The sequence below is a fragment of the Mustela lutreola genome, chromosome 8, assembly GCF_030435805.1.
Source record: "Mustela lutreola isolate mMusLut2 chromosome 8, mMusLut2.pri, whole genome shotgun sequence".
NCBI lineage: Eukaryota > Metazoa > Chordata > Mammalia > Carnivora > Mustelidae > Mustela > Mustela lutreola.
The window spans coordinates 93,572,105-93,598,203 of NC_081297.1; the positions used below are offsets into that span (position 1 = coordinate 93,572,105).

Consider the following 26,099-nt stretch of genomic DNA (forward strand, 5'->3'; position numbering starts at 1 on the left):
TACCACTCCCCCTCAACCCTAACACAGGTTTTCTTCCAAGGACAGAAGCAGCTAATAAAACAAAAATTATTGATAACCACTTTATTTTTGATGAACAGTATCAAATTTGTATTTATTTTGTTGAAGAACAGTGATGCACATTTAGCCTTTATTCTCTCTCTTCCATCCACTCTTCACTGTTCAAGGTTCTTGAGAGCGGCTGGGTCAATGAGACCACTCCAATGAGATAGACTCTGATTATCTAGACTTGCAGACTCAAAAAGCTTCCTGTGGGCAGGTATATCTCCGAACAGCCAGAACTCACCCTCATCCCTATCACTCTTTCCCCTAGATTATAAGAAAGATCCTTACAGTAAGGGCGATCCCTGCAATACCATCTGCTGCCGTGAAGACCTGAACTCACTTAACCCAAGTCCTGGAGGTTGCTATGACACAAAGGTAACATGCAAACTGGCTTTTGAATTTAATTTTTACCTGCACCTAGGTCTGCCCAAAGGCAAAGCTGCAGATATTTTTGTGGCCTAAAGCACAAAATTACCAGACTAGCCCAAAGTCCAAAGAACATATTATTGGGAGCAGTGTGCTTTCACATTAAACAGGAACTGAATTTAGCTGGAGGAACAAGTTTACTGGACAAGCACTAAAGGGTTTTCACCATGTTAGAATTATTAAGTGCTGTAATGCATCACCTAATATAGATAATAAATAGGTATTACTTGTTTGCAGTGGTGGACTGAAGCCAGCTCGTAAGGGCCGTGAGAACCAGTTGTTAAAATCAGATGTGGACAGCTTGCAATCAGCCGTGGAGGAGTATTTATACTATGCAAATCAGCAAACATTACAAATCAGGGTCTTTTTTTCCCTCTCAGAGATCTGGTCATTAAGAATTTTCCTGCAGACTACTGGATTTAGGGTGTCTGAGGGTATGAGTTAGCCATGTGGTTGGTGGAAAAGAATCATTCTGATACGTCCTTTTGCATTCCTGGTTTGGGCATGTCTCTTTGTTTGCACTTTCAGTCCTAAATTCTGGAAGAAATCAGTTAGAAGTGGAGTTAACTATTAAGAATGCTGATCCCCCTACACATAATTTTTTCTATCAGCCTAATGCCTGAAAAGAAGATGCTTCAGAATAGTCTAGTTCCTACTCAAGCTACTTTTTATCTATATACCAGAGCTCTAGCTTTAATGACCCCCAATATGTTGTGTAAAGTAAAATTCAGTGGATATAGAGAGCCTAACACACATGAAACCCTAATGCTTATTTCTTATTAATGGTGTTTGCAAACATTCAGTAAAGTGTGTAAGAAGTGTTCTAGCCATTCCCGAATACACAGAGAATTACCTCTGCTGCCTTGCCTGAGAGAACCCAAGCCAACCTTCCGTCTGCCAACTTTACTTTCTTCTGGAGAGGGGAATCTGCCAATTTTTCATCAAAAGAATTTGTTTAAGTGTATACTTATCATTTCCCCTAAGTCATTTGGGATATACAGAAAATCAGAAGTTATGAGGTATCTTTTTCTTTTTCCTCTAAGGTTAAGATCTGCTATCCAGTGTTTAGGTGCTTTTGAGAACCACAGACCTTGTTTTTTTGATATTGAGTTTCTTCTACTTTAAAACTCTTGTCACGGGGTACCTGGGTGGCTCAGTCAGTTAAGTATCTGCCTTCTGCCTAGGTTATGATCCCAGGAGTCCCACATCGGGCTCCATGCTCAGTGGAGAGCCTGCTTCTCCCCCTCCCTCTGCCTGCTGCTCTGCCTGCTTGTGCACTCGTTCCCTCTCTCTCTCTCACTCTCTCGTCAAATAAATAAATAAATAAATAAAACTTGATTTCCTAAAAATAAATCTCATTACTGCCCTGATTAATAACAACTTTTGTTGAAGAAGGTATCTAGTCACTACTCCAAGCATTTTCTCTCATTAATCCTCATAACAACTCTTCTATAAAGTATGGTTATTAAAATCCTTTCACAAATGAGAAAATGGAATCCCATAGGGGTTTTTTTAAACAAGCTTTGGAGCTAAAATTCTGAACATGAGCCTTCTGTCTCCCGATCTCACACTTCTGGCTACGTTAATGCACTTCTGCCCAATTCACATCTGAATACCAAATGGTTATGGAAGAGCATGTTGTGGAAGCTTGCAAGATTTTATTTTAAAAGGGAGCTAATACTGTGACTTTGGAAAAAGAGCAGGACCAAAACAAACAAACAAACAAAATGAAAAACAAAAACAACCCCACAAGGAAAAACAGGAATCTCGTTTTTTCCAAATGGTTTTCTAAGATGTCCCTCTCCTCTCTCTTTCCAGGTGGCAGATATCTACCTTGCATCCGAGTACACGGCCTATGCCATTAGTGGTCCCACAGTACAAGGTGGCCTCCCTGTTTTTCACTGGAACCGTTTCAACAAAACTCTCCACCAGGGCATGCCAGAGACCTATGACTTTGATTTTATTACCATGAAACCGATTTTGAAACATGACATAAAATGAAGGAGGGAGTTGAGGGAATAGAAGGGAATAGAAGGTTGCAAATAAGATTCCAAAGGCACTATTTTAGCTATGTTTTTCCGTTCAGAATTAGTCCTAATAAACTATGTTAAATTGAAAGCCTGCCACTTTCATTTTCTGTTGATTTTGCAGGGTTTTTTTTTTTTTTTTCTTTTCTTACAACATTCACTACAGGGTGACACACTGTAGAAGAAATACTCTGGAAAACAGGTAATACCTGGCTTTAGCATACAAGTTTATATATATATATACAAGATGGTAGCCGAAACTGCTCACCCAGATCCATATTCTCCTTTCATGCCTGGCCACATGTACTACATCTCCCAGGTTCCCCTAGACAGCTGTGCCATGTGATAGGGTTCTTGCCCAAGGAACCTGATAGTAGTATCACTTCCAGACTGGCTCCTAAGAACCTGTCCTCTTCCATGCTTTTTATCCTTCCCCGGGCTGAATATACTTAATGACAAAGCCCTAGGGGATGGTGGAGCTTCAAAGGAACCTCTAATAGAAATGCAGTTAGTGGTTCTTCTGGTCATTAACAAGCACGGCTAAGTCTTTCTGTGGTACAGAGTAGGCACACAATATTACCTTAATGTGGTCTCCAATCAGTTAAAAACAGCACATCTATCTGGGAGCAACTCTACGTAACAACTTCTCTTTCAAAGCTAGAGAACTGAATGTGGTTTGAGTGTTGTGGTATTGCCAAAATGGGTTAAATAAACCATACTATACAGTATAATGGGTGATTCTTAACGAGGTGAGAAACATCCATAAGCAACACAAGGGCTGAGAATAATTAGAATGAATCAGAATACTCAGAATGTTAAAAACCCAGTAGTTTATTTCAAAGTATAAATTTCAGGCTTGCTGGACAAAATCTCACTACAGTTAACACTTATACAGACACCACTCTACTGTACATTTAAAAAAGAAAAAAAACCCCACAAAACCTTCAAAACCTAATAAAAATAGGGCAACTCACTATAGCCCAGTTTATATTAGACATTAGGAAGGTCTTACATTGTCTTATTATTTACACTTTCAACTGCAATAAAGAAAAATCAGGATGCAAGTTTCCTACAAAGGATTTATTTTTGTATTTAATTTTGAAATGGCTGAGAAAATAATGAATCCAGGATCCCAAAAAGGTGTTTGATTGCCCAGTTACCTTATTTACAAACAAAACAAAAACAAAACCCCCCAGCATTTAAGTATGAATGATGGGTACTTAGCTGACTCTACAAATAAAAAAACAAAAACAAGAACAAAAACCTTATGTAGCATGATAAAACTATTTGAAGAAGGCAAAACATGTCTTATCATTCCTTCCCATTGGCTGGCTCTAGGGGAATGCATTTTAGGAATTCGATCTAAGTCTGCCACACTAACTAAAACATTTCATGAGGTTGTTCTTTTTGTCCAAAAATTTTAAAAAGTGGGAGAGGGGCATCACTCAGTAAATAGTAAGGGAAGGCAGAATCCTGCATTGATTTTAGATAGAATTATTTCCAACAATCCAATATTGGGGCATGGTTTTTCTGGAAATTAGAATAAAGCAAGTCAATGGCCAACAAAGAAATTAAAATAATGAATAAATCATATGATTCTGAAATAGCCCAAAATGGAAAGTTGGGGAGAACACCTGGAAGGTCTCTGCAGTACTCTAATGTGTTAAAATCACAGTGTATCAAAGTAAGAGAAGAGGATACCACAGGCATTGTTTTGTTAATCTTGTACAGTACTGGCAAATTTGTGCAACAAGATAAATGCATATCATGCAATATTAACATTCACCTTCCTGCATAAATAATTTGGAAAATGTAAGCAAAAGAGCAAATGACAAAAACTAGGTTAACACTTACTCAGTACAGTAAGAGAACTGTATAGTGCAGCCTGCCTGCCTAAGGAATTTTGCAGACAGTTGTACCAAAAATTCTAAAGTTCCTTGCTTACGGTCACATTTCCCAATTAAATCTTTCATTTATTATCCAGCAATGGGGGTGGGGCAAGTGGGAAACACTCTGTGAGGCAAATGGCATCCCAATAAAATGTACTTTTCAAGGAAGAAAGCTGTACTCTTCACTTCTCTTGTGAACATCTACTGTGTAGTACAGTAGTAAACAGTACACAATATTCTGCATATTTTAAAGTGAGTTCAGGGAAACAGGGATATAGTTACCTCAGAAAGTTAACAGTTAACAACAGATGTTGTCTTTGTATTTTATAAATTTACTGGCAAGAACGCAACTTTAAAAAGAGACTTACTCACACTTAAAACAGGGTGAAAATTACTCTGATAAAGTGCAAAACAGAGAGTAACAAACATCACCATTATCTTCAAATGCCATATGAACATCCTATATTTTAGGTGGAAATATCAGAAGCTTTCAGGATTTCTAATAAGGCAATACTTACACAGGTAATGTCAGGCTTAAACTGTAGCAAACTTGCATTCCCAAAATGGGATAATCAAACTTATCTGTAATACTTTGTGAAAAGGTACCATGGAGTGTGAACTGCTACAATACAGTCTTGCAATCTCTCTCCCAAAGGAAATAAAGCAAAAGTCAGAGCTCATCAACAAAACCTGTCAAAAATAAATGCCTATAGTTCTAGCACTAGCATTTTTCAGTAAATTCAGTATAGCTGTTGCCTATAAATCCCATGGCATGCTAATTTGAGGAGAGCATATCATAATATACACTTTCCTCAAATAATTACACTCTCTGTACCTTCCTTCCACCATCTGGAATAAAAAGTTTTATTTTGGTGTAGTAAATGTATTTTTAGGGTTACTATTTGAGAACTTACTTTTTTTGTTTGACAGAAGACACAGTATAGACTAAAATGTATTTTCATTCTACTGGGCTTTCTTCACCTGATTATATAATGCTATGAAAGCTTTTAAGAAAAAAAAAAAAAAAAAGGGAAGTTTTTCTAGGCTAGATAAGCAAATTGTCATCACATGACCATAAAACCGGCCAATAAAGAATACTTTTAATTGAACACGGGCTTTCCATTCTGTAGACAGGAATGATCTTGAACACATGATCAGCAACGCAACCACTGTAGACAAAAACATACACACATGCAGATATAGATAGGTGTTCATACACATCTAGAAGATTATCAATGTCTCCCTTTTCAAATTTTCATTGGCATGACACTGACAACTTTTTTTACCATCATTGTTAGTCCTAGAATGAGTAACATCTACGTTACTTGGTTGGCAAATTGGATTAATAAAAACTTCAATTCTCATTGTGGTCTCATTTTCTGAAAGTAAAAGGAAGGTTCTGGAGCACTTACATTTTGGCAATTTGTAGGCTTTCTTCAGCATCAATCAAACTTTACACCTAATGTGACAATATACTGATCAGTGAAGTCTCTAATGAGAGTTTCTTTACAGCATTACTGTAATGCTTCCCATTACAAGCTACCAAAGTTGCAAACCAAGCAGAATTAATAAAAGGGATAGCTCCCTCCTATAATCCCAAGAAAAATTAAAAATGAATTTATTTTCAGAAGGTAGGAATACGAATTCAAATATGGTAAGAGAAGATGACTTGAAAAGCTATTTCACAAACTCCATGAATTTCTTTCAAACTATTCCCAACCATACTCTCATCCCCAAACTTATCCCATCTCTCCTGCCCTGAACTACCCACACCTGAACACCTACCTGATACCAGTAGAGCTGGCACTCATACTGAAAATCCATGATCTAAACGGAAATTGATTAACTCTGAACAGGAACAGAGATGCACAGAAAGGATTACCTAATTGCTACATAAAATAACCCCAAAGGATATACTTGAAATTCTGTCCAAAGTTGACAGAGGGTAAATCAGACAAAACTTGGCACTATCAAAACAAAGTTAAAAGGTTAAAACAAAACAAATAAAAAAAAAAAAAAAGGTATGAGAATAGTAAGGAAATAAAACTTTCCCTTTGTTATTGTAGCTCACTGTATTTTGTGAATTTTACTACCTATGAAATACTAATACCTATGAATACTATACTTTGGGTGATAAAGTGAACAAGCACTGTTTTCCTAATCTTTAACACAGTATGGAACATAAATTCTACAATATGTTTGAAGGACAATTTTCTTTCACAATATGGTATTTCTTCTCTTAGTCCATTTTACACAGTTAATTTAAATAGTGACCAAACATAAAAGCACTTATGTTCTTAGAAGAAAAGAGTGACTCCAATTTTTAGAGTTAAATGTAGTGATCCCACTGGTAAGAATATCCCTAAAGCCTTGGTTTAAAATTGACTTGAAGGAAACGTGCTATATTTAGTAGAACTGAAGGAGAAACGAAGGGCAAAAGGCTGAATGAGAAGATCAACAATGGACAAATGGTCATGTTTATTTTTGTAGTTAATCTTTAAGGCACAAAATAAATGTAAGAGCCAGATTAGGAAACAAGGGCCAATGCAGATCTTTTTCACCTAATTAACAACCAAGAAAAGAAAAAAGATGAACAGATCCTTTCCTGTGTTCAAATTAACCTATTTTAAACTATTTAGCCATTTTGCTTTTTTCTTCTTTCTTTCTTTGGGTTTTGTTCAGATTTAGTTTAAGTCATTTAGCTATGAACCTACAGATAGATGCCTCAGAAGCAAATCATGCCACATACCATACCTCGGATCCCTTGATCTACTTACTTTATACTTGAAGAGAGGTAAATGTGAGAATGGAAATGGGAGATTCCACTGCAGTAAACATATAAATAGGGAAAAACACACATAAACACCCACACATATTCCCCAGCCTTAAAACTAAAGCAAGGTGCACATTTACATTTCAAAACCTTGAAGCTTCAATTGTCCAGGAAAAAGATTCTTGCTTTATGGGCTATTTATTTTACTTCTGATTATAAACAAATGTAGTGTATATACACTTCTGTCCAAGAAATCTTGCACAATGTGGATTTTACAATGGATATCATGCACAAGATTAAAACAAGACCAAAAAGTGGAACTCAGAGGAAGCGATAAAGGCTCCAAGGTTTAACTGCTCTGGGAAGAAGAGATCACATCTGTTGACTGAGGATCACAGAAAGGTCCAAAACGTCCATAAATATCCTTGGCTCGTACTGCAAAGTAGTATTTGCTGCCAGATACAAACTGGGTGAGAGTGCATGCCATGGGCAAGGGAAGTGCCTTTACTTCACCAATCTTTTTCCACTGTGAGGGCACAGTGGCACTGGGTTCCTCATGGTAAGCGTAGAGATGGTAGCTGTCAACAGTGGCACAGCTTCGATCTACCTCCAGGACACTCCAAGACAGTACAATGCCATTTTGACTCTGAACTCGTGCTAACTTCAAGTGTGGCTTCTGAGGCAGAGATGTGCTGGCAGCTTCTGGGGGCAGACGCTGTGGCTGTGGGGCTTCTGGTAAGGGTGCTGGGTGTACAGGGCGTGGGGGCTCCTAACAAAAGAAGAGTCCTATTGATTTAATAATGATCACAGAAAGGACTATTTCTGAAGGCTAGAACTAAAACATCCTGAACATCATTTAGAGAGTTATCCTTTAACATCAAGAATACTAAGAAATACCAAATACTATACCACATTTGGCTAGCTCCACTTGATTTGTGACCAATCATGCTATAAACAATGGTGCTGAGGTGACTCCATATTTTCTACAATTAAAATACTGAACCTTGGGGCACCTGGGTGGCTCAGTGGGTTAAAACCTCTGCCTTCAGCTCAGCTCATGACGCCAGTGTCCTGGGATTGAGCCCCATGTCAGGCTCTCTGCTAGGCGGGGAGCCTGCTTCCCCCAATCTCTCTGCCTGCCTCTCTGCCTACGTGTGATCTCTCTCTCTCTCTCTCAAATAAATTAAAACAAAACAAAAACAAAACTAAAGCTTTCCATGGCAAAGAAAAGCCCCGGCTGATAGAAAATCATTTTGACAGAAACTAAAATCATCATCTATCTCTAACAAAATAATTTATGTTTAATTATCTATGCTATAGCGTCTCATTTTAGAATAATGTTAACATTATCTACTATATGTATGTAATTTGTGTATTTATTTATTTATTTTTAAAACATTTTATTTATTTATTTGACAGAGAGAGAGATCACAAGTAGGCAGAGAGACAGGCAGAGAGAGAGGAGGAAGCAGGTTCTCCATGGAGCAGAGAGCCCGATGTGGGGCTCGATCCCAGGACCCTGGGATCATGACCTGAGCCAAAGGCAAAAGCTTTAACCCACTGAGCCACCCAGGCGCCCCTAATTTGTGTATTTGACTCTACTTTCATTTTTAAGCCATTTTCCACCGAAGGACAGTAGCATATCATAAATAAGCACATTTAATGCTGAATGTATATTATGTTCTTGGGTCAGTCTGCACAAAAAAGGTGACATTTAAGATGAACTATGAAAGGTAAGAGTTAGAAATGAAGAAACAGTGTGTACCCCTTTCTGCCAATAGGTAATGCATGAATAAAGGCATGGGGCTATAGGAAAGTAAGGGGATTTATGGGCAAAAACAAGTATTAACTTTTACTTAGACGTAAAGCATATGAATCAGGAAAGAAATTTGGAAAGGTAGGTTAAGGCCATATGATGAAAAAGCATGAATATTAAGTGTGTGAATTCAAAATGACTTGTTTCTAACATTGGACATTATTATTATCATCACTGTATCTAGGTTTTTTGTTTTTGTTTTTGTTTTTTTTTTAAGATTTTATTTATTTATTTGAGAGAGAGAGTACAAGTGGTGGGGCGGGGTGCAGAGGGAGAGGGCTCCATCCCAGGACTCCGGGATCATGACCTGAACCAAAGACAGACGCTTAGCCAACTGTGTCACCTAGGCACCCTATATCTAGGTTTTAATAAAGATTACAGTGATGGTAATTTTTTTTCTAAAAAAATTCAAGTGTGAGCCAGGAAAAAGGGATATGGAATGATCTTTTTTTTTTTCCAAGTGAAATGTATCGTTTGCTCACTGACTTTAGACTGAAAAGTTATAAAACAATTAAGATTTCCTTAACTAAATTCATTTAACAAGAACTATGTTTTAATATGCACTTCATAAGATGGGTAATTTATATACATTAAACCGTGAATTCTGTGAAGGTTTGACGCCATCTTTTTAATCTCCGTTCCCTGTCAAAGCTTAGTAATGTAACGTCAACATAGGACAAACTCAAAAAGGGCATGCTGGGTAACTTCAAGGAATGTAAACGTGCTTGAATTCATATGCCTACTGGAAAACACATTCATATACATATCTGGAAAAAGGTAAAATCCACAGTTAAAAAGCTAAAATGAATATAAAATTAGAAAAAAAAATTACATTTAAATAAAATACTGAAAGCTGAAGAAATAGAAGTGATTTGAATGCTGGTCATTTTACTGTATTTACTCTCTCAACTTATCTTTTTCTTCTTTAAGTGATTTAGTTAGCTAAATAAATAACATTAAATAAACATGTAGCTAGCAAGATCCAAGAGAAGATGGCTGAAGCCATGAATCCAACTGGAAGGAGCACAGAAATTTAAGGAGATTGACAACAGCTTTAACGGCTGTCATATCCCCTCTAATTCTTAAAATTCTAGGATTCTGAATCTGTTCATATCCTGAAACTTAATATTAAGAGAACTGAGTTTTTTCTCATTTTTGCCATTGCAAGGGAGATTTTTATTCAGGTTTTACAAATAAGACAATAGGGATCTGCTTCAAAATAACCCAGTGTCTACATGGGCTATTAGAGTGAGTGGGTGGTATTATATATGAAAAAGATTAGCCATATGCTGATAAGTGATGAGTGATGGGTAAGCAGGAATCATCATAGTATACTCTCTATTTATGTACTTGAAAATTCTCATTTAAAAGCAATTTTTACATTAAAATTTTTTTTTAAAGTTCCTCCTGTAAGATACACAGTTTCTTACAAGACAATACACATGAGCTCTTGGTTTGTTTTTTTTTTTTGTTTTTTTTTTAAAAGCTCTTGATAGGTCATCAAATCTGCAAAAACTATCATATTAGAGATTTTTGCTCTATATTTTTTGAAGGAATATGGAATGAAAGAAATTATTTGTAGCTGTAAACAATAGTAATGGTATATTCACCATATTGGTATTTTTGGTTGTTGTTTTAATATAGTTTTTAAAGATTTTATCTATGTATTTGTCAGAGAGAGAGAGCACAAGCAGAGGAAGTGACAGGCAGAGGGAGAAGGAAAAGCAGGCTCCCTGCTGAGCAGAGAGCCCCATGTGGGGCTTGATCCCAGGACCCTGCAATAATGACCTGAGCTGAAGGAAGATGCTTAACAGACTGAGCTGCCCAGGCACCCCAGGGCTAGGTTTGAAACACTGAAAACACTGCAGGTGCTGGGATCAGACAGCCTACATTAAAGTGGCTCTGACAGTAGCTTGGGTAATGACACTGAGTAGCCTGAGTAACCACTTAACATCTTTGTGACACAGTATCTTCTTCTATCAAAAGGAGAATAATAATCTTCATAGGGTTGTGAGAATTAAATAAAATAATACCTGTACTTAGTAGAGTGCCTGTTAGTGTTCCATTAACATATATATAGCATATGTTATACTATATGGACTATACTAGTCCATATAGTTAGTGCTCCATTAACATTAATTTTTTCATTGTAGTGTGGTAAGAAAAATAGCCGTTAAGAGGATAGATTAGAAAGCTGGAATGTGTGAGTTTTTATGAGGTAAGACCTTGAGCTGGTTATTTTCTGTGTATTAGCTGCCATATTTATAATAAAAAATAAAAAAGGAGAACAAGACCCTAAAGGATTCCTGAGTGAGTACCAAGTCTATTAACAGTGCCACACAGCAAGCACTGAAGAAAAGCTCTCAATTTTATTAGGCATACTTAAAAAGGGACACTTTGCTTGGTGAAAAGTGGTATGAAATCTCAGTTCCTTTCCTTCTCATAAAGCCAGCATTTCCACTTACATGGTACACTATACCAAATACTATTAAAATCATGTCTCAGAATAATATGACATTGTTTTGGAGCCTAAATCTAAGGAAAAATCTTTGATTTTCTCAGTCGTCTCTCTCTCTCTTTTTTTTTTTTTAAGATTTATTTATTTATTTATTTGACAGAGAGAGAGAGAGAGAGAACAAGTAGGCACAGAAGCAGGCAGAGAGAGAGAGGAGGAAGCAGGCTCCCTGCTGAGCAGAGAGCCTGATGTGGGGCTCGATCCCAGGACCCTGAGACCATGACCCGTGCTGAAGGCAGAGGCTTAATGCACTGAGCCACCCAGGCGCCCCTCTCTGTCGTCTCTTAACAAATGAATTCTCAATACCACTGGAGTATTAAAAATAATAAAGTGATGGTAATGTACAAATTAGATCTGCTATAAGGTTTTAAGAAAAAGAATAAAGCTAGAACATGAAAAAAAATACTTTTTAATACTCAAAAATACTCTTTTTAATGTAATCATAAGTTAAAAATGTTCTATTTTCACTCCACATGCCCTAGCTGTGGACTCTTTTAAACTCTATACACCACCACAAGCAACCTCAGTGATCCCTGAAGACTACCATCCCTAAGAACATTTGTTCATAATGGTAAGATCTATCTTCTTACATAACTTTCTGTTGGAAAAACAGAAGACCTGTCTTTCCTCTTGATACAACTAGGCTGAAGGATAAGCTAACTACAATAATATTTGACAGCTCTACAGTTGAAAAGTTTGAAAATCCAAACATCAACACTTACAGTATGCACTTGTGGTGGTCGGTGATGCACTGTGAGCTGAGGTCCTGTTGATCCCAGGGTTAGTCCATTGTTTACAACATAGGTAGTTGCTTGAGGCACTCGAACAGTGACACCTACAAAAGAAAATTAAGGCATAAAACCAGAATTCTAGGGATACTTGTGTGGCTCAGTCAGTTAAGCATCTGACTCTTGATTTTGGCTGAGGTCATGCTCTCAGGGTTGTGAGATCAAGCCCTGCATCAGGTTCTGCACTAAATACGGAGCATGCTTAAGTTTCTCTCCCTCTGCCCCACCCCCCCCTCTCTCCCTCTCTAAAACAAACAAACAAACAGACCCTAAATTTCTTTTCTAAATTTGGTAAAAAACACTGATTAAACACTCGAAGCCAGCAAAGTGATATTTTTAAAATTTGGAAGTAAAAACAAAAACACTCAACCAAATAATAAGCATGAGGAGAAAGAAATTTTCCTTTATACAAGCAACCAAAAAAAAAAAAAAATGTACTTCCATAAACTCTTTCTCAAGAAGCCCTTGGAGGATGTGTGCCACCAATTATGAGAAAGAAAATCAAGAAAGAGAAAAATATGAGATAAAAGAAACAGTGGAGATCAGCACAGGAGAGAAATAAATGGAATCTCTACCAAGAGGACTATAACCAAAAACCCTAGAACAGTAGAACACAGTGGTTTATCACAGGTAGACATCAAACAGGCCAGAATGGAGCAGTGTAACTAAACGTAGACAAACTGAAGCTATCCTCAAAAATTGCTCTGCTAGGGGCACCAGGTGGCTCAGCTGGTTAAGAGTCTGTCTTCAGCTCAGGTCATCTTCCAGGGTCCTGGGATCGAGCCCCACCGTGGGCTCCCTGATCACTAAGGAGCCTCTTCCCTCTCCTCCCCACCTGAATGCCCTCTCTTGGCTATCTGTGTCTCTCTCTCAAATTAAAAAAAAAAAAAAAAAAAAAAAAAATCTCTGCTGTCTCATCTTTTCAACTAGAACAAAAATCTCGACAATATGTTATCCTTGGTTTGTGTTAATCAGGTTTCTCACTTTTTCTCCATGCTGCACACAAAGCTGAGGATACTCATTTCACTTAACAGAAAACTATTTTGACATATGTTAGGGCAACAGAAACAGATAATTTAAAGTGCCTGGACCATATTAATGCCATATATTCAGTTCCTGGCCTATACACTGACTACGGTAAGCCCAGTTACTCAGAACTCATTCATGACCCTACTGACTGATTTCCTAGAAAATGCTCCTGTAAACTTGAGAAAAACTAAGTCAAACTGTGAACTAGAGCCTCTGCTTAGTTTATTTTCTCCTCGAAATCATCATCTAATAATCAGTTTTTTTAACCAGCTAGATTTGCCCGTGGTATTAAATTTTGCAAAACGAAGTGTTTTTGGTGATATTTGGTGGCAAAATCATACAGAAAAGCAGAAAGTGAAGACCATGGTTACCTCAAATGAAAAGGGAGAGGGATACAATGAAGGTACACAGTAGGCCTGTAGGATCAGGCCTATATCAGCTCTGCTTCTTAGACTGGTAGAGATTTCATAGGTGGTTCATTTTGTTAGTTTTCTTTAAACTCTACATATGCTTTTAATATAAACTTCTGTTTGATAGATTTTACTACTAAATACAATCTATATAATTATAAATTTAACATATACATATAATTATATATATGTATGTGTGTGCCTAGAAACAATAGGTATCCTTTAACATGTTCCTGTCTTCTATTTCTCAGCCATCTTCCCCACCTTTAAGGCTCTCTCTCTCCTTGGAGGCTATCCTTAATCATTATTTCCATTATCTGGGCTATGGCACAATTAATCATTCCTACGTTAATTAGGCAAGGTATCTCTTAAGAGTGTGTAGACCATTATCAAATACAGCATTGTGATAATACAGGCCATAAATAAAATTAAACTGAAGATGACACATGGAGCACAAATCATATAATACACATGTCCAATTTTTCTGGTTAACTTAGAGAAGAAAAATTAATTAATCTATATTAATTATAAATAACATATCATAATTATATTTATAACTAATAGTATCATATAATTACATGATTATAATTATTGAGTCATTTAAAAATGTATTATAATGATATATAATATTTATATATATATAAGCATTTAGCATTTTTTGCTAAATCTAATGTCAATATAAGCCCACTAAATGCTGAAGGACTACGTCGAACGTGAGGCCATACACAAGAAGAAAAGTCTCTTACTATTTTGGGGATTGACCTGTCGGACAGCAGGAGCTTGCATAACAGTTCCTCGCAAGGGAGCCTGAGCTGGTGGTGCTGGGAGAGTTGTATAAACCACTTGGTGGTTTGCAGGAGCTCTCGGTACAGGGAGTCTTGTGGTCACCTGAGTTACTGGACGATGTGTCACATTCACGGTGGTGGGAGCTAATGAAAAGCAGAAAAACATTAAAATGCAGTTATGTTAACATATTAATAGTAATTAATTTTGCATAAAATCTAACTATAATAAAGAGAGAAATACAACAGTCTCCTTTTGTAATCTTGAAAGATATATAGCCAACCAAAATTAATAGTAATATTTTTATAATACAAACTTCAGAGGAAAAAAGCACCTCAACCATGTCTGGTCCCCTCCCTACTCTTTAGTTTGACTTGATGATAAACATGTGAAGATAAAGACTTGAGAGTATGACCTTAAGGGATTGACTTAAAAGAGCATATTTTTACTCCTTAATGTTTAATTATTCTTAGTAGAGTGGGATTTGGGGTCTTCCAGATCTTCTACTGATGGCATAAATCCAATATATATATAAGCAGGAGTAACTGTATTCTCACAGTTTAAGAAACTGGCAGGTTATTGTAATGGACATTTTCTTCAGGTGAACCAAACCATCTTTTAATTGAAAACAATAAAACATCAATTAAAATATAGAATTCTTCCTTCTCTACTCCAGCATTCCTCCTAATTTTTGTTTCAGAGAACATTCATGCCTTGAGTGATGTTAATATATATTTATCAAAAAAGTCCTAAATGTTCACTGGCAGCATGGAACTACAATAATTATTTTAGAAGTTAACATTTTCTTGTTAATAACTCTGAATTATCATCACATTTTACAAATAACCACATATTAACTATATAATAAATAATAATAAATCTACTTTTATATGGAAAAATAAAACAAACCTGGAAGTAAACATTGGGTATGACAAGGATAAAAAGGTTTCTTTACTAATGGCTTATTTAGTAACATCTTTACTTACTCTTTATATATCTAAACTTTGAGCGTAAGCATTTAGAAAGGGGTAGAATGTACAGAAGGAGGAATGCCTGCCTCTTCATCTCTTTATTACCCCATTTTGTTATCTATCTTGCACATGGTTTGTATAATGATATTTCCTTCTAAATTATCCAAAGTGGTGACTTAAACTTTGATTTCAGTACATACAATTCCAGGTGATCTCAATGTTTTCCTTAATGAGAAAAGTCCACACATAATTTCGAATATAAATCTCTAATGATGGGCTATTTTATTAAAAAACAAACAAACAAACAAACAGGGGCACCTTGGGTGGCTCAGTCAGTTAAGCAACATGTTACCAGGATCCTGGGATCGAGCCCCACATGTGGCTCCCTGCTCAGCGGGGGGCATGCTTCTCTCTCTCCCTCTACGTCTGCTGTTCCCCTTGCCTGTGCTCTCCTGCTCTGTCAAATATATAAATAAAATCTTTAAAAAAAAAAAAAAAAAAGACAAACTGTCTTGGGGCTCCTGAGTGGCTTAGTCAGTTGAGTATCCAACTCGTGGTTTCAGCTCAGGTCATGATCTCAGGGTTGTGAGACTGAGCTCCCTGTCAGGTTTCACTCTTCACAGTCTGCTTGAGATTCTATCCCCCTCTTCCACCCTCCCCCTGCACTCTTCAGCCCACCTGCATGCTCTCTAATAAATAAATAAATAAAAATCTTAAAAAAAAAAAAAAAAAAGACAAGGGCGCCTGGGTGGCTTAGTGGGTTAAGCCTCTGCCTTTGGCTCAGACCATGATCTCAGGGTCCTGGGATTGAGCCCACATTGGGCTCTCTGCTCAGCAGGGAGCCTGCTTCTCCCTCTCCACCTGCATCTCTGCCTACTTGTGATCTCTCTCTTTCAAATGATTAAATAAAACCTTAAAAAAAAAAAAAAGACAAAAGGTCTTGATTGGCTTTCCAACAGAAGACCTAGGCTACATCTTGAAAATAAAGGAATGATAACTTCTTGAGAGGCAGTGTGTAAAATATTAGTATATATCTCCAAAGGTAGTGTCAGGCCAGTTAAAACTAGTTCACATTAAGGATCATTTAAAATTTATTGCTTCATCAGTCAACTGGTCATAGTCAGAATGAACCATTACAGCCGCCCCCCTAAAGAGAAACTATATTCATTTCTGCTGCTTATAGTGGCAGATGACATATATTGTAATTTTTCTTCCTTATAACCGCTCCGTATCAGTCAGTGCTGCTACTTAAGAAGGTCAGCAAATCTAAGTTACACTATGTTCAAGAAGCTGCACTGTCCTCTAAAAAACAGAGAATTATCCTTAATTTTCTACCTAATCTTTCTACTTACTTCCATAGTCATATTTCACCATAAGCAGAACTAAAGGCTTCAACTCAACGATTCAGCAAGTTTACCTGTGGGAAGTAAATGTATGGTTGTCTGAGATGGTCCACTTGTTGGCACCCCAGATGGCTGAAGAGGTGGTGCTGGCTGGATGGGTTGCAATGGTCGAGACACAGGCTGAGAAGAACCCATGGTTGACACAGGGGTATGGTTTAGCTTTTTAGGGTCTATTAATTAAAAGTGAGACATTGTGATTATTATTGATAGGCAAAAACTAGAAATACAGGTTTTACTTTCATTTGCCAATTTTACATTTGCTTGCCATTGAGTCACATTTACCGCTAAGTGAACAATTTATTTCTATTTACCACATTTACATGTTTACCACGTTAAAACATTTACCACATTAAAACATCACATCACAGCCTTAAATAATTCACCATTGATTCTATCACATATTCTAAGTCACATTTATAGAAATAGTTTTACATTGTTTTTCATCATGTCAATCAGAATAATTTCATTTCCTATATCACACGTATCCATTATCTAGAGCAAGGACATTCTCCTAAACATATATATATATATTGATGAATTTTTTTATCAGTGACCTTTATCACTGTTTAGGTTCTTTTGTTAGCTAATATAGAGTGTTGCTTATTTACATTATCCAGTTATTAAAATAAGATACACATAGAGTATCTAATCTCAAAGAAGGTATAGGACAGCCTATGAAATAAATGCTTGCATCTCAGAAAAAGCCCTCAAAAATAGGTAACCACTATATGGGATAATATAAAAAAAAAACTTTTATTCTAAAATAGATACAAATGCATCAAGCATAATGCTACAGAGATCTGTCTTCACTGGTTAATATACTGGATTAAAAGGAAAAAATGTTATCAAAACATTCCTTGGTACTGGTACAATTACTTATTAAGTACCTTGTGAAGCTCCACTCTCTTCATCATCCATTGTGAGATCAATGACACCACCTGAATCACTGCCTGTGGCTTTTCCACTCTGAAAAACAAAACTTCTGCATTTTGCAAAGGAAACTCTGGCAGATGTAAGGGGAAAATGAAATAATACTAAGGGGCAACAAGGATAATGAATAGCCTGGTTCAATCTGGAACACTAAATGGCTTTCCTTGAAAAAAATAGTCTGTCAGACAAATGACCCCAAATACTCATGAGCTATACATCTGTCATCCAGAAAAGAATTTTGAAAGATTTTCACAAGAAATTTTAGAGGTTGTTTTTTTTATTTGCTTATTGCACAGAGCTAAGTACTTTCACTGTTAAGTGATTAAACATAAAACACCATTTTCCAGCATTTAAAATATTGATCAATGCTATACCAAATTATCAGTATTAATTCACCAAAGCACCAAAGGCAACTTCAAAGCTAGAACTGGGTTATATAAAATAATCTTCTCCCCTAACAAAAGGTATGCTATAATAAGATATGGTGTATGCTACACTATTAACTGACATCCAACCTAATCAACCCATTGTCCCAAATCATTAGAAATGTAATTTAAAATTCTACATAATAGCAACAAAAAAGGAAGTAGTACAATACAGACCTAAATAGCCAGTATCTTTAAGTCAAAAAGACTGAGGGCATCTTTTAGTTCTAGCTCATATTAGCAATGTGAATTTATATTAAAAGATAACATCCTCAATTCCCAAACTCTGGATATGGGGTCTGTTATAAGGATGAATCCAATATGCATACAAAGAGCTTAACACCAGGTATAACATATACTGTGTAATGTTAATCGTAATTACTTTATAACATATTATACCGAAATCAGCTCCAAATGACTAAGGTTTTCAGCTACAAAATTCAAATTTTATGTAATTCAAGAAAATAATTCCTTGATATTAAAAAATTCAGGTCCAATCCAAAGATAATGATGTAATTCTAAATCTTACAATTATGAATCTCTCTATGATAATGACTTCATTGGAAATGATTTAACACACACAAAAACCTACAATCCAAAAATTAAAGTTCTTAACAAATTCTTTTTTTTTTTTTTTAAGATTTTATTTATTTATTTGACAGACAGAGATCACAAGTAGGCAGAGAGGCAGGCAGAGAGAGGGGAGAGGGGAAGCAAGCTCCCTGCTGAGCAGAGAGCCCGATGAGGGACTCCATCCCAGGACTTGAGATCATGACCTGAGCCAAAGGCAAAGGCTTAACCCACTGAGCCACCCAGGAGTCCTCTTAACAAATTCTTAAAGCATGTAAAAGAATCCACTTACTGCAACGTATTTATAAGGTCCAATTTTCAAAATTTACTAAAATTTAAATTTATCAAAATTAGACAAATATGCAAAGCCCAGTAAAGCAGAATCCAAAAAAAATGTCAAAAGAAAATGACTCCCAAGTGGAACCAAATGTTGAATTCAGCAAAGTCTTCAAAACAGCTTTTAAGAATACATTTAAAGAAATAAAGGAAAATATAATAATAACAAATGTATAAGAAATCTCAAAAGTAGAAACTGAAAAACAAAAATTGAAATTCTAGGTCTGAGAAGTACGATTACTAAATTAGAATAATTTTCATTGTATTAAAGAATATTGGAAATCCATTATCCAATACTGGAAAATCCATTTTCCAATATTGGAAATCCATTATCCTGTGAGCTGTAATTACAATTTTACTTTGAAATAGAAGGAAGAAATCTCACCTGTGATGTGCTATCAGCTGCTTTCTTATTAACAGAAGTATCTATTGTTTTGTTTGTCTGGTTTTCTGAGGAATCAAAAAAATAAAAGTCATTTTTAAAAAGCACCTACACAAGGTGAAAGGTTTGATTGTCTTATATTCAACAACTAATGTAATTTTCTCCAATTATTTTCTTCTATTAACATGTCACATATGTAAATGAACTCTCTCACAGACCATTTCTATAGTAACTTTCAGAAGGGCAAATTCACAATACAGAGAAAAAACTTCCATGTACCCAATGCCGAAAATATTTAACTCTATCTTAAAGAATATCTTCAAAGAAATAATTTAGGATGTGCATAACTTCAATATCCCAACATATGTAAATGGCTAAAATCTAATTGCTCCATACTATATGCCTTTGGAGAAAAAGATGTAATGACATGGCAAAAATATAATAAAATCATCACAAACTACAAAGAGATTCTGAGAAAATATATATGTATAATCTCAGTAATTCAGATTATTTTAAATGCATTTTTCAATTACTTTGCACTTAGTTTGTGATATATATGCATATACACACATGAAAGTTACTTTGAGAACAGCAAAGAAAATTAATCAAGTATGTTTTTCTGCCTCAACTTCTAAAAAGAAGGTATTAAATTTTATCAAATGTGTTTAGCATCTACTGAGATGATTATGTAACTTTTCCTCTTTGGTAATTTCCTCTTTGGTGAATTTCCAATGCTGAAACATCCTATCCTTGCTTTCTGTAGATAATAATGTTCTTGGTCAAAATATGGCATTTCTTTCATTCCAAATCTCCAGAACACATATAGAGTAAACCATTAAAAAAAAAAAAAAAAAAGCAGAGGCTTTAACCCATTGAGCCACCCAGGTGCCCCCTAACTCTACCTTTTATCTCCCCCAAACCCTTTTCCTGGCTGTAGCCAGTGTTCATGGCTGTCACTCTCCCCTGCAAAAATGCTTTCATCCCACTGCCTACCATCTTTCCATTTATTATCACATACCTTTTCTAGATCTCCCACATCCTCTCACAGAAACCTCATTATCTTAACATTAACCACATTTATAATTAATTACTTATTTAATGGCAACGTCCCCTATTTGATTGCAAGCTTGGTGAGAATGTGGACTATATGTACATTTCTGTGTGTCTGCAAGATTTTAGACCAATTATGGGTATTTAATATTTCATGAGTGAATGAAATTTCCCAAATTTTTATTTGAATTCTAGTTTGTTAACATACAGTGAAATACTGGTTGGAGGAACAAAATTTAGTGATTCACCACTTACAGGTAACACCCAGTTCTTATCCTAACAACTGACCTTCCCTAATACCCATCACCCATTTAACCCCTACCTACAACCGTCTCTTATGGCTTATTTCCCTTGCTCTTTTGTTCCCTCTTTCCCATATGTTCATCTGTTTCATTTCCTAAATTCCACATCAGTGAAATCATATGGTATTTGTCTTTCTCTCTCCTGTTTCACTTAGCATCATACACTCTAGCACCCTTCACATCATTGCAAGTGGCAAGATTTCATCTTTTTGATGGGCGAGTAATATTCTGTTGTGTGTGAGAGAGAGTGTGTGTGTGTGTATAATACCTCTTCTTTATCCATTCATCACTTGGATATTTGGGCTTTTTCCATAATTTGGCTATTGCTGATAATGCTGCATAAACACTGGGGTACATATGCCCCTTTCAATCTGTTTTTGTTTTTTGTTTGTTTTTTTAAAATCATTTGGGTGAATATCTAGCAGTGCAATTGCTGGATTGCAGGGCGGTTCTATTTTTACCCTTTTGAGAAACCTCCATACTGTTTTTCAGAGTGGCTTCACTAGTTTGCATTCCCACCAACAGTGCAAAAGGATTCCCCTTTCTCTGCATCTTCACCAGCATCTGTTTTTTCCTGAGTGTTAATTTTAGCCATTCTGCCTGGTGTGAGGTGGTGTATCACTGTGGTTTTGATTTGTATCTCCCTGATGATGGATAATGCTAAGCACTTTTGCATATGCCTATTGGCCATCTGTATATGTTTTGGGAGAAAATACCTATTCATGTCTTCTGCCCATTTCTTAATTGGATTATTTGGTTTTTGGATATTGAGTTTATAAGTTATTTATAGATTTTGGATAATAACACTTCATCAGATATGTCATGTGTCAACGTCATATGTCAGTATCTTCTCCCATGCCATAGGCTGCCTTTTAGTTTTGTTGGTTATATCCTTTGCTGAGCAGAAGCTTTTTATCTTGATCAAGTCCCAATAGTTCATTTCTGCTTGTTTCCCTTGCCACTAGCAACATGTCTAGTAAGAAGTTGCTATGCCCCAGGTTAAAAACGGTTTCTGCCTGTGCTCTCCTGTAGGATTTTGTAGGTTTCCTGTCTCACACTGTGGTCTTTCATCCATTTTGAATTTATTTTTCTGTATGGTGAAAGTGGTCCAGTTTCATTCTTCTGCATGTGGCTGGCTGTCCAATTTTCCTGGCATCATTTATTGAAGAGACTATCTTTTTTCCTTTGGATATGTTCTTGCCTTGTTGAAAATTAGTTGGCCATACAGTTTTGAGTCCATTTCGGGATTCTCTATTCTGTTCCACTCATCTAAGTGTCTATTTTTGTGCCAGTACCATACTGTCTTGATGATTACAGCTTTGTAATACAGCTTGAAAACCGGAATTGTGAGGGCTGCAGCTTTGGTTTTCTTTTTCAGGATGACTTTTGGCTATTCAATGTCTTTTGTAGTTCCACACGAATTTTAGTATTGTTTGTTCTAGCTTTGTGAAAATGCTGATGGTAATTTGGTAGGGATTGCATTTTTTGTGTAGATTGCTTTGGGCAGAATAGACATTTTCACAATATTTATTCTTCCTATCCATGGGCATAGAATTATTTCCCATTTTGTTGTGTCGTCTTCAATTTCTCTATCATAAGTGTTCTACAGTTTCCAGATTTTTTTCCCTCTTTGGTTAGATTTCTTCCTAGGTATCTTATGGTTTTTAGTACAACTATAAATAGGATCAATTCCTTGATTTCCTGCTGCTTCATTTTCGGTGTATAGAAGTGCAACATATTTCTGTACCTTGATTTTATATCCTGCAACTTTGCTGAACTCACATCTTTGGTGGAATCTTTGGGTTTTCTACATAGTATAATATGTCAGGTGCAAATAGTGGAAGTTTGACTTCTTAATTGCTGATTTGGATGCCTTTTCTTCTTCCTGTCTGATTGCTGAGGTTAAGACTTCCAGTACCATGCTAAATAGTAATAGTCAGGGCGGTCATCCATGTTGTGTTCCTTACCACAGAAGAAAAGCTCTCAGTTTTTCCCCACTGAGAATAATAGCCGTGGGTCTTTCATATATGACCTTTACAACACTGACATATGTTCCATCTATACCTACTTTGTTGAGGGTTTTTATCAAGAATGGATGCTCCATTTTGCAAATACTTTTTCTGCATCTATTGAGGGAATCATATGGTTCTTATCCTTTTTTTTAATTAACATGGTAGATTATGTTGATTGATTTGCAAATACTGAACCAATCCTGAAGCCCATGAATGTCACTTTATCATTGTGAAGAATTCTTTTACAATGTCTGTTGGATTTGATGTGTTGTCCTGTTGAGAATTTTTGCATCCATGTTCATCCATGATATTGGCCTGTAATTCCTCTTTTTAGTGGGGTCTTTGGTTTTGGAATCAAGGTAATGCTGGCCTTGCAGAATGAGTTTAGAAGCTTTCCTTCCATTTGGTACATTTTGGAATGGTTTGAGAAGAAATGGTATTATTTCTTCCTTAAATGTCTGGTAGAATTCCCCTGGAAAGCCATCTGGCCCTGGAATTTCGTTCATTGGAACATTTTTGATTACTGATTCAATTTCTTTGCTGGTTATTGGGTCTGTTCTAATTTTCTATTTCTTCCTGTTTCAGTTTTGGTAGTTTATATGTTTCTAGGAATGTTTCTAGGAATTTCAGATTGCCCAGATTGTTGGCATATAATTTCTCACAATATTCTCTTATAATTGTATTTCTGTAGTGTTGGTTGTAATTGCTCTCTAACCTGTGATTTTATTCGAGTCCTTTCTTTTTTCCTTGTGGTAAGTCTGACTAGGGGTTTATCAATTTTATTAATTCTTTCCAAGAACCAGCTCTTAACTCCTCTGATCTGTTCTACTGGTTTTTTTTTTTGTTTATTTCTATAGCATTTATTTCTACTTTTATCTTTATTATTTCCTTTCTTCTGTGGCTTTAGGTTTTTTTTTTCCTAGCTCCTTTAGATGTAAAGTTAGTTTGTGTATTTCAGCCTTTCCTTGTTTCTTGAGATAGGCCTGTACTGCAATCTAATTCCCTCTTAGGACTGCCTCTGCTGTATTCTAAAGGTTTTGGACTGGAGTATTTTCACTTGCATTTGCATCCATGTATTTCTTTAAATTCTTCTTTAATTTCCTGGTTAACCCATCCATCATTCTTAAAAATGCTCTTTAACCTCCATGTATTTGTGGCCTTTCCAAAATGTTTCTTGTGGTTGAATTCAAATTTCATAATGTTGTGATCTGAAAACATTCATTGTATGATTTCAATCTTTTTGTACTTGTTAAGGGCTGATTTGTGACCCAGTAAATTATCTATTCTGAAGAATGTCCCATGTGCACTCAAAAAGAATGTGTATTCTGGACACCTGGTTGGCTCAATCAGTTAAGCATCTGCCTTCAGCTCAGGTCATGATCCCAGGGTGCTGGGATCAAGTTCTGAGTTGGGCTCCCAGCTCAATAGGGAGTCTGCTTCTCCCCCTGCTTGTGTGCATGCAGCACTGTCTCAAAAAATAAATAAAATCTTTTTTTTAAAAAAAATGTGTATTTTGCTGCTTTAGGCTGAAATGTTCTGAATATATCTGTTAAGTCCATCTGGTCCAGTGTGTCATTCAAAGCCATTGTTTTCTTGTTGATTTTTCTGCTTAAAAGATCTGTCTACTGCTATAAATGGGGTATTAAAGTCCCCTACTACTACTATTGCATTATTATCAATGAGTTTCTTCATGTTCATTATTAACTGATTATATATTTGGATGTTCCCAAGTTGGGGGCACTGTTAGCTCTTCTTGGTGGGCAGACCCCTAAATTATGATACAGTGCCCTTCTTCATTGCTTGTTACTGTCTTTGGTTTCAAATCTAGTTTGATGTAAGTATAACTACTCCAATTTTCTTTTTACATCCATTAGCATGACAGATGGTTCTCCATTCTCTCACTTTCAATCTGGAGATGATTTTAGGTCTAAAATGAGTCTCTTGTAGGTAGCATATAGATGTGTCTTGCAGCATATAGATATGTCTTTTTTCTTTTTTTAATCCATTCTGATCCCCCATGTCTTTTGATTGGAGCATTTAGTCTGTTAACACCCAGAGTGACTACTGACAGATATGAATTTAATGCCACTGTGTTACCTCTAAAGTGGGAATTTCTGGGCCTTTCTAGTGCTTTTGGTTTTGGTCTTTTCTGTTCCCCCCACTCAAAGTCCTCTTTAATATTTCTCATAGTGCTTGTTTAGTGGTCACAAACGCATTTAATTTTTGTTTGTCAGGAAATTCTTTATTGCTCCTTCCATTCTGAATGACACCTTGCTGGATAAAGTAGTCTTGGCTGCATATTCTTCCCATTCAGCATGTTGAACATATCATGCCACTCTCTTCTGGCCTGTCAAGTTTCTGTGGACAGATCTGTTGTGAATCTGATCTGTCGTCCCTTGAGGGTTAAGGACTTTTTCCCTTGCTGCTTTCAGGATTCTTTCCTTGTCTATGTATTTTGTGAATTTGACTATAATATGCCTTGGTGATAGTCAGCTTTTGTTGGATTTAATGGGAGTTCTCTATGTTTCTTGGATTCTGATGTACGTTTCCTTCCTCAGATTTGAGAAGTTTTCAGCTATAATTTGTTCAGATAAGCCTTCTGCCCCCTTTTCTCTTTTCTTCTGGGACGCCTATGATACAAATACTACTATGCTTTAAGGAACTGATGAGTTCCCTAAGTCTACATTTGTGATTCAGTATCTTTCTTTCCTTCTTCTTTTCATGTCACTGTAGTGTGTGTGTGTGTGTGTGTGTGTGTGTGTGATTGTTGGGAAAGCCTGTTACAGTCCTGATCCTGAGAGGAATGGCTTTATTAAGAGAAGGTTAAAAAAAAAAGTAGCTAGATCTTATTTTCCCTAGAGCTAAGGCTTCAAAGCACTCTATGATCAGCAGACTTGGTGCTGTGCGGGGCCTGTGCTGGTATTCTAGGGGAGGGGCCTGCTGCACTGATTCTTTAGGTGAACTTGTATGAATGATTAACTATAATTTAAGCCCTATATCTCCTCACAGCCTCTAGGAGAATTTTTACTTTACTATAAACAGAAAATACTGACTTACTCTGGGAGGACACATGAACTATATAATAAAATATAATAAACTACATGCATTCTAGTTAGATAGCCTATGTTCTCATTAAATCAATAATACCTACATAACTATATGACTTAAAATGTTTTAATTATACAACTAATTGATTTAT

The 26,099-nt window shown here is 36.2% G+C and overlaps 2 protein-coding genes across 9 annotated transcripts in view; one reads left to right on the forward strand and one right to left on the reverse strand.

Moving 5' to 3' along the window:
- Window positions 1-2,607, forward strand: part of PLBD1 (phospholipase B domain containing 1) — a 51,914-nt gene extending 49,307 nt beyond the window's left edge. For all 3 annotated transcript variants that reach the window (XM_059186005.1, XM_059186003.1, XM_059186006.1), the window contains 2 exons: window positions 332-438; window positions 2,308-2,607. In XM_059186005.1, the coding sequence (XP_059041988.1) occupies window positions 332-438; window positions 2,308-2,490 (290 nt within the window). In that variant the 3' untranslated portion in view covers window positions 2,491-2,607. The remainder of the gene's footprint in view (window positions 1-331; window positions 439-2,307) is intronic.
- A 722-nt stretch (window positions 2,608-3,329) lies between these two features.
- ATF7IP (activating transcription factor 7 interacting protein) overlaps window positions 3,330-26,099 on the reverse strand; it is a 119,136-nt gene continuing 96,366 nt past the window's right edge. For 5 of the 6 annotated variants that reach the window (XM_059186000.1, XM_059185999.1, XM_059185998.1 and 2 more), the window contains 6 exons: window positions 19,540-19,604; window positions 17,781-17,859; window positions 16,908-17,063; window positions 14,483-14,665; window positions 12,232-12,344; window positions 3,330-7,947 (listed from right to left, as the gene is read on the reverse strand). In XM_059186000.1, coding sequence (XP_059041983.1) covers window positions 7,528-7,947; window positions 12,232-12,344; window positions 14,483-14,665; window positions 16,908-17,063; window positions 17,781-17,859; window positions 19,540-19,604 — 1,016 coding nt within the window. In that variant the 3' untranslated portion in view covers window positions 3,330-7,527. Of the gene's footprint in view, window positions 7,965-12,231; window positions 12,345-14,482; window positions 14,666-16,907; window positions 17,064-17,780; window positions 17,860-19,539; window positions 19,605-26,099 lie in introns of all 6 variants that reach the window. The other variant, XM_059186002.1, reaches the window with a different exon arrangement.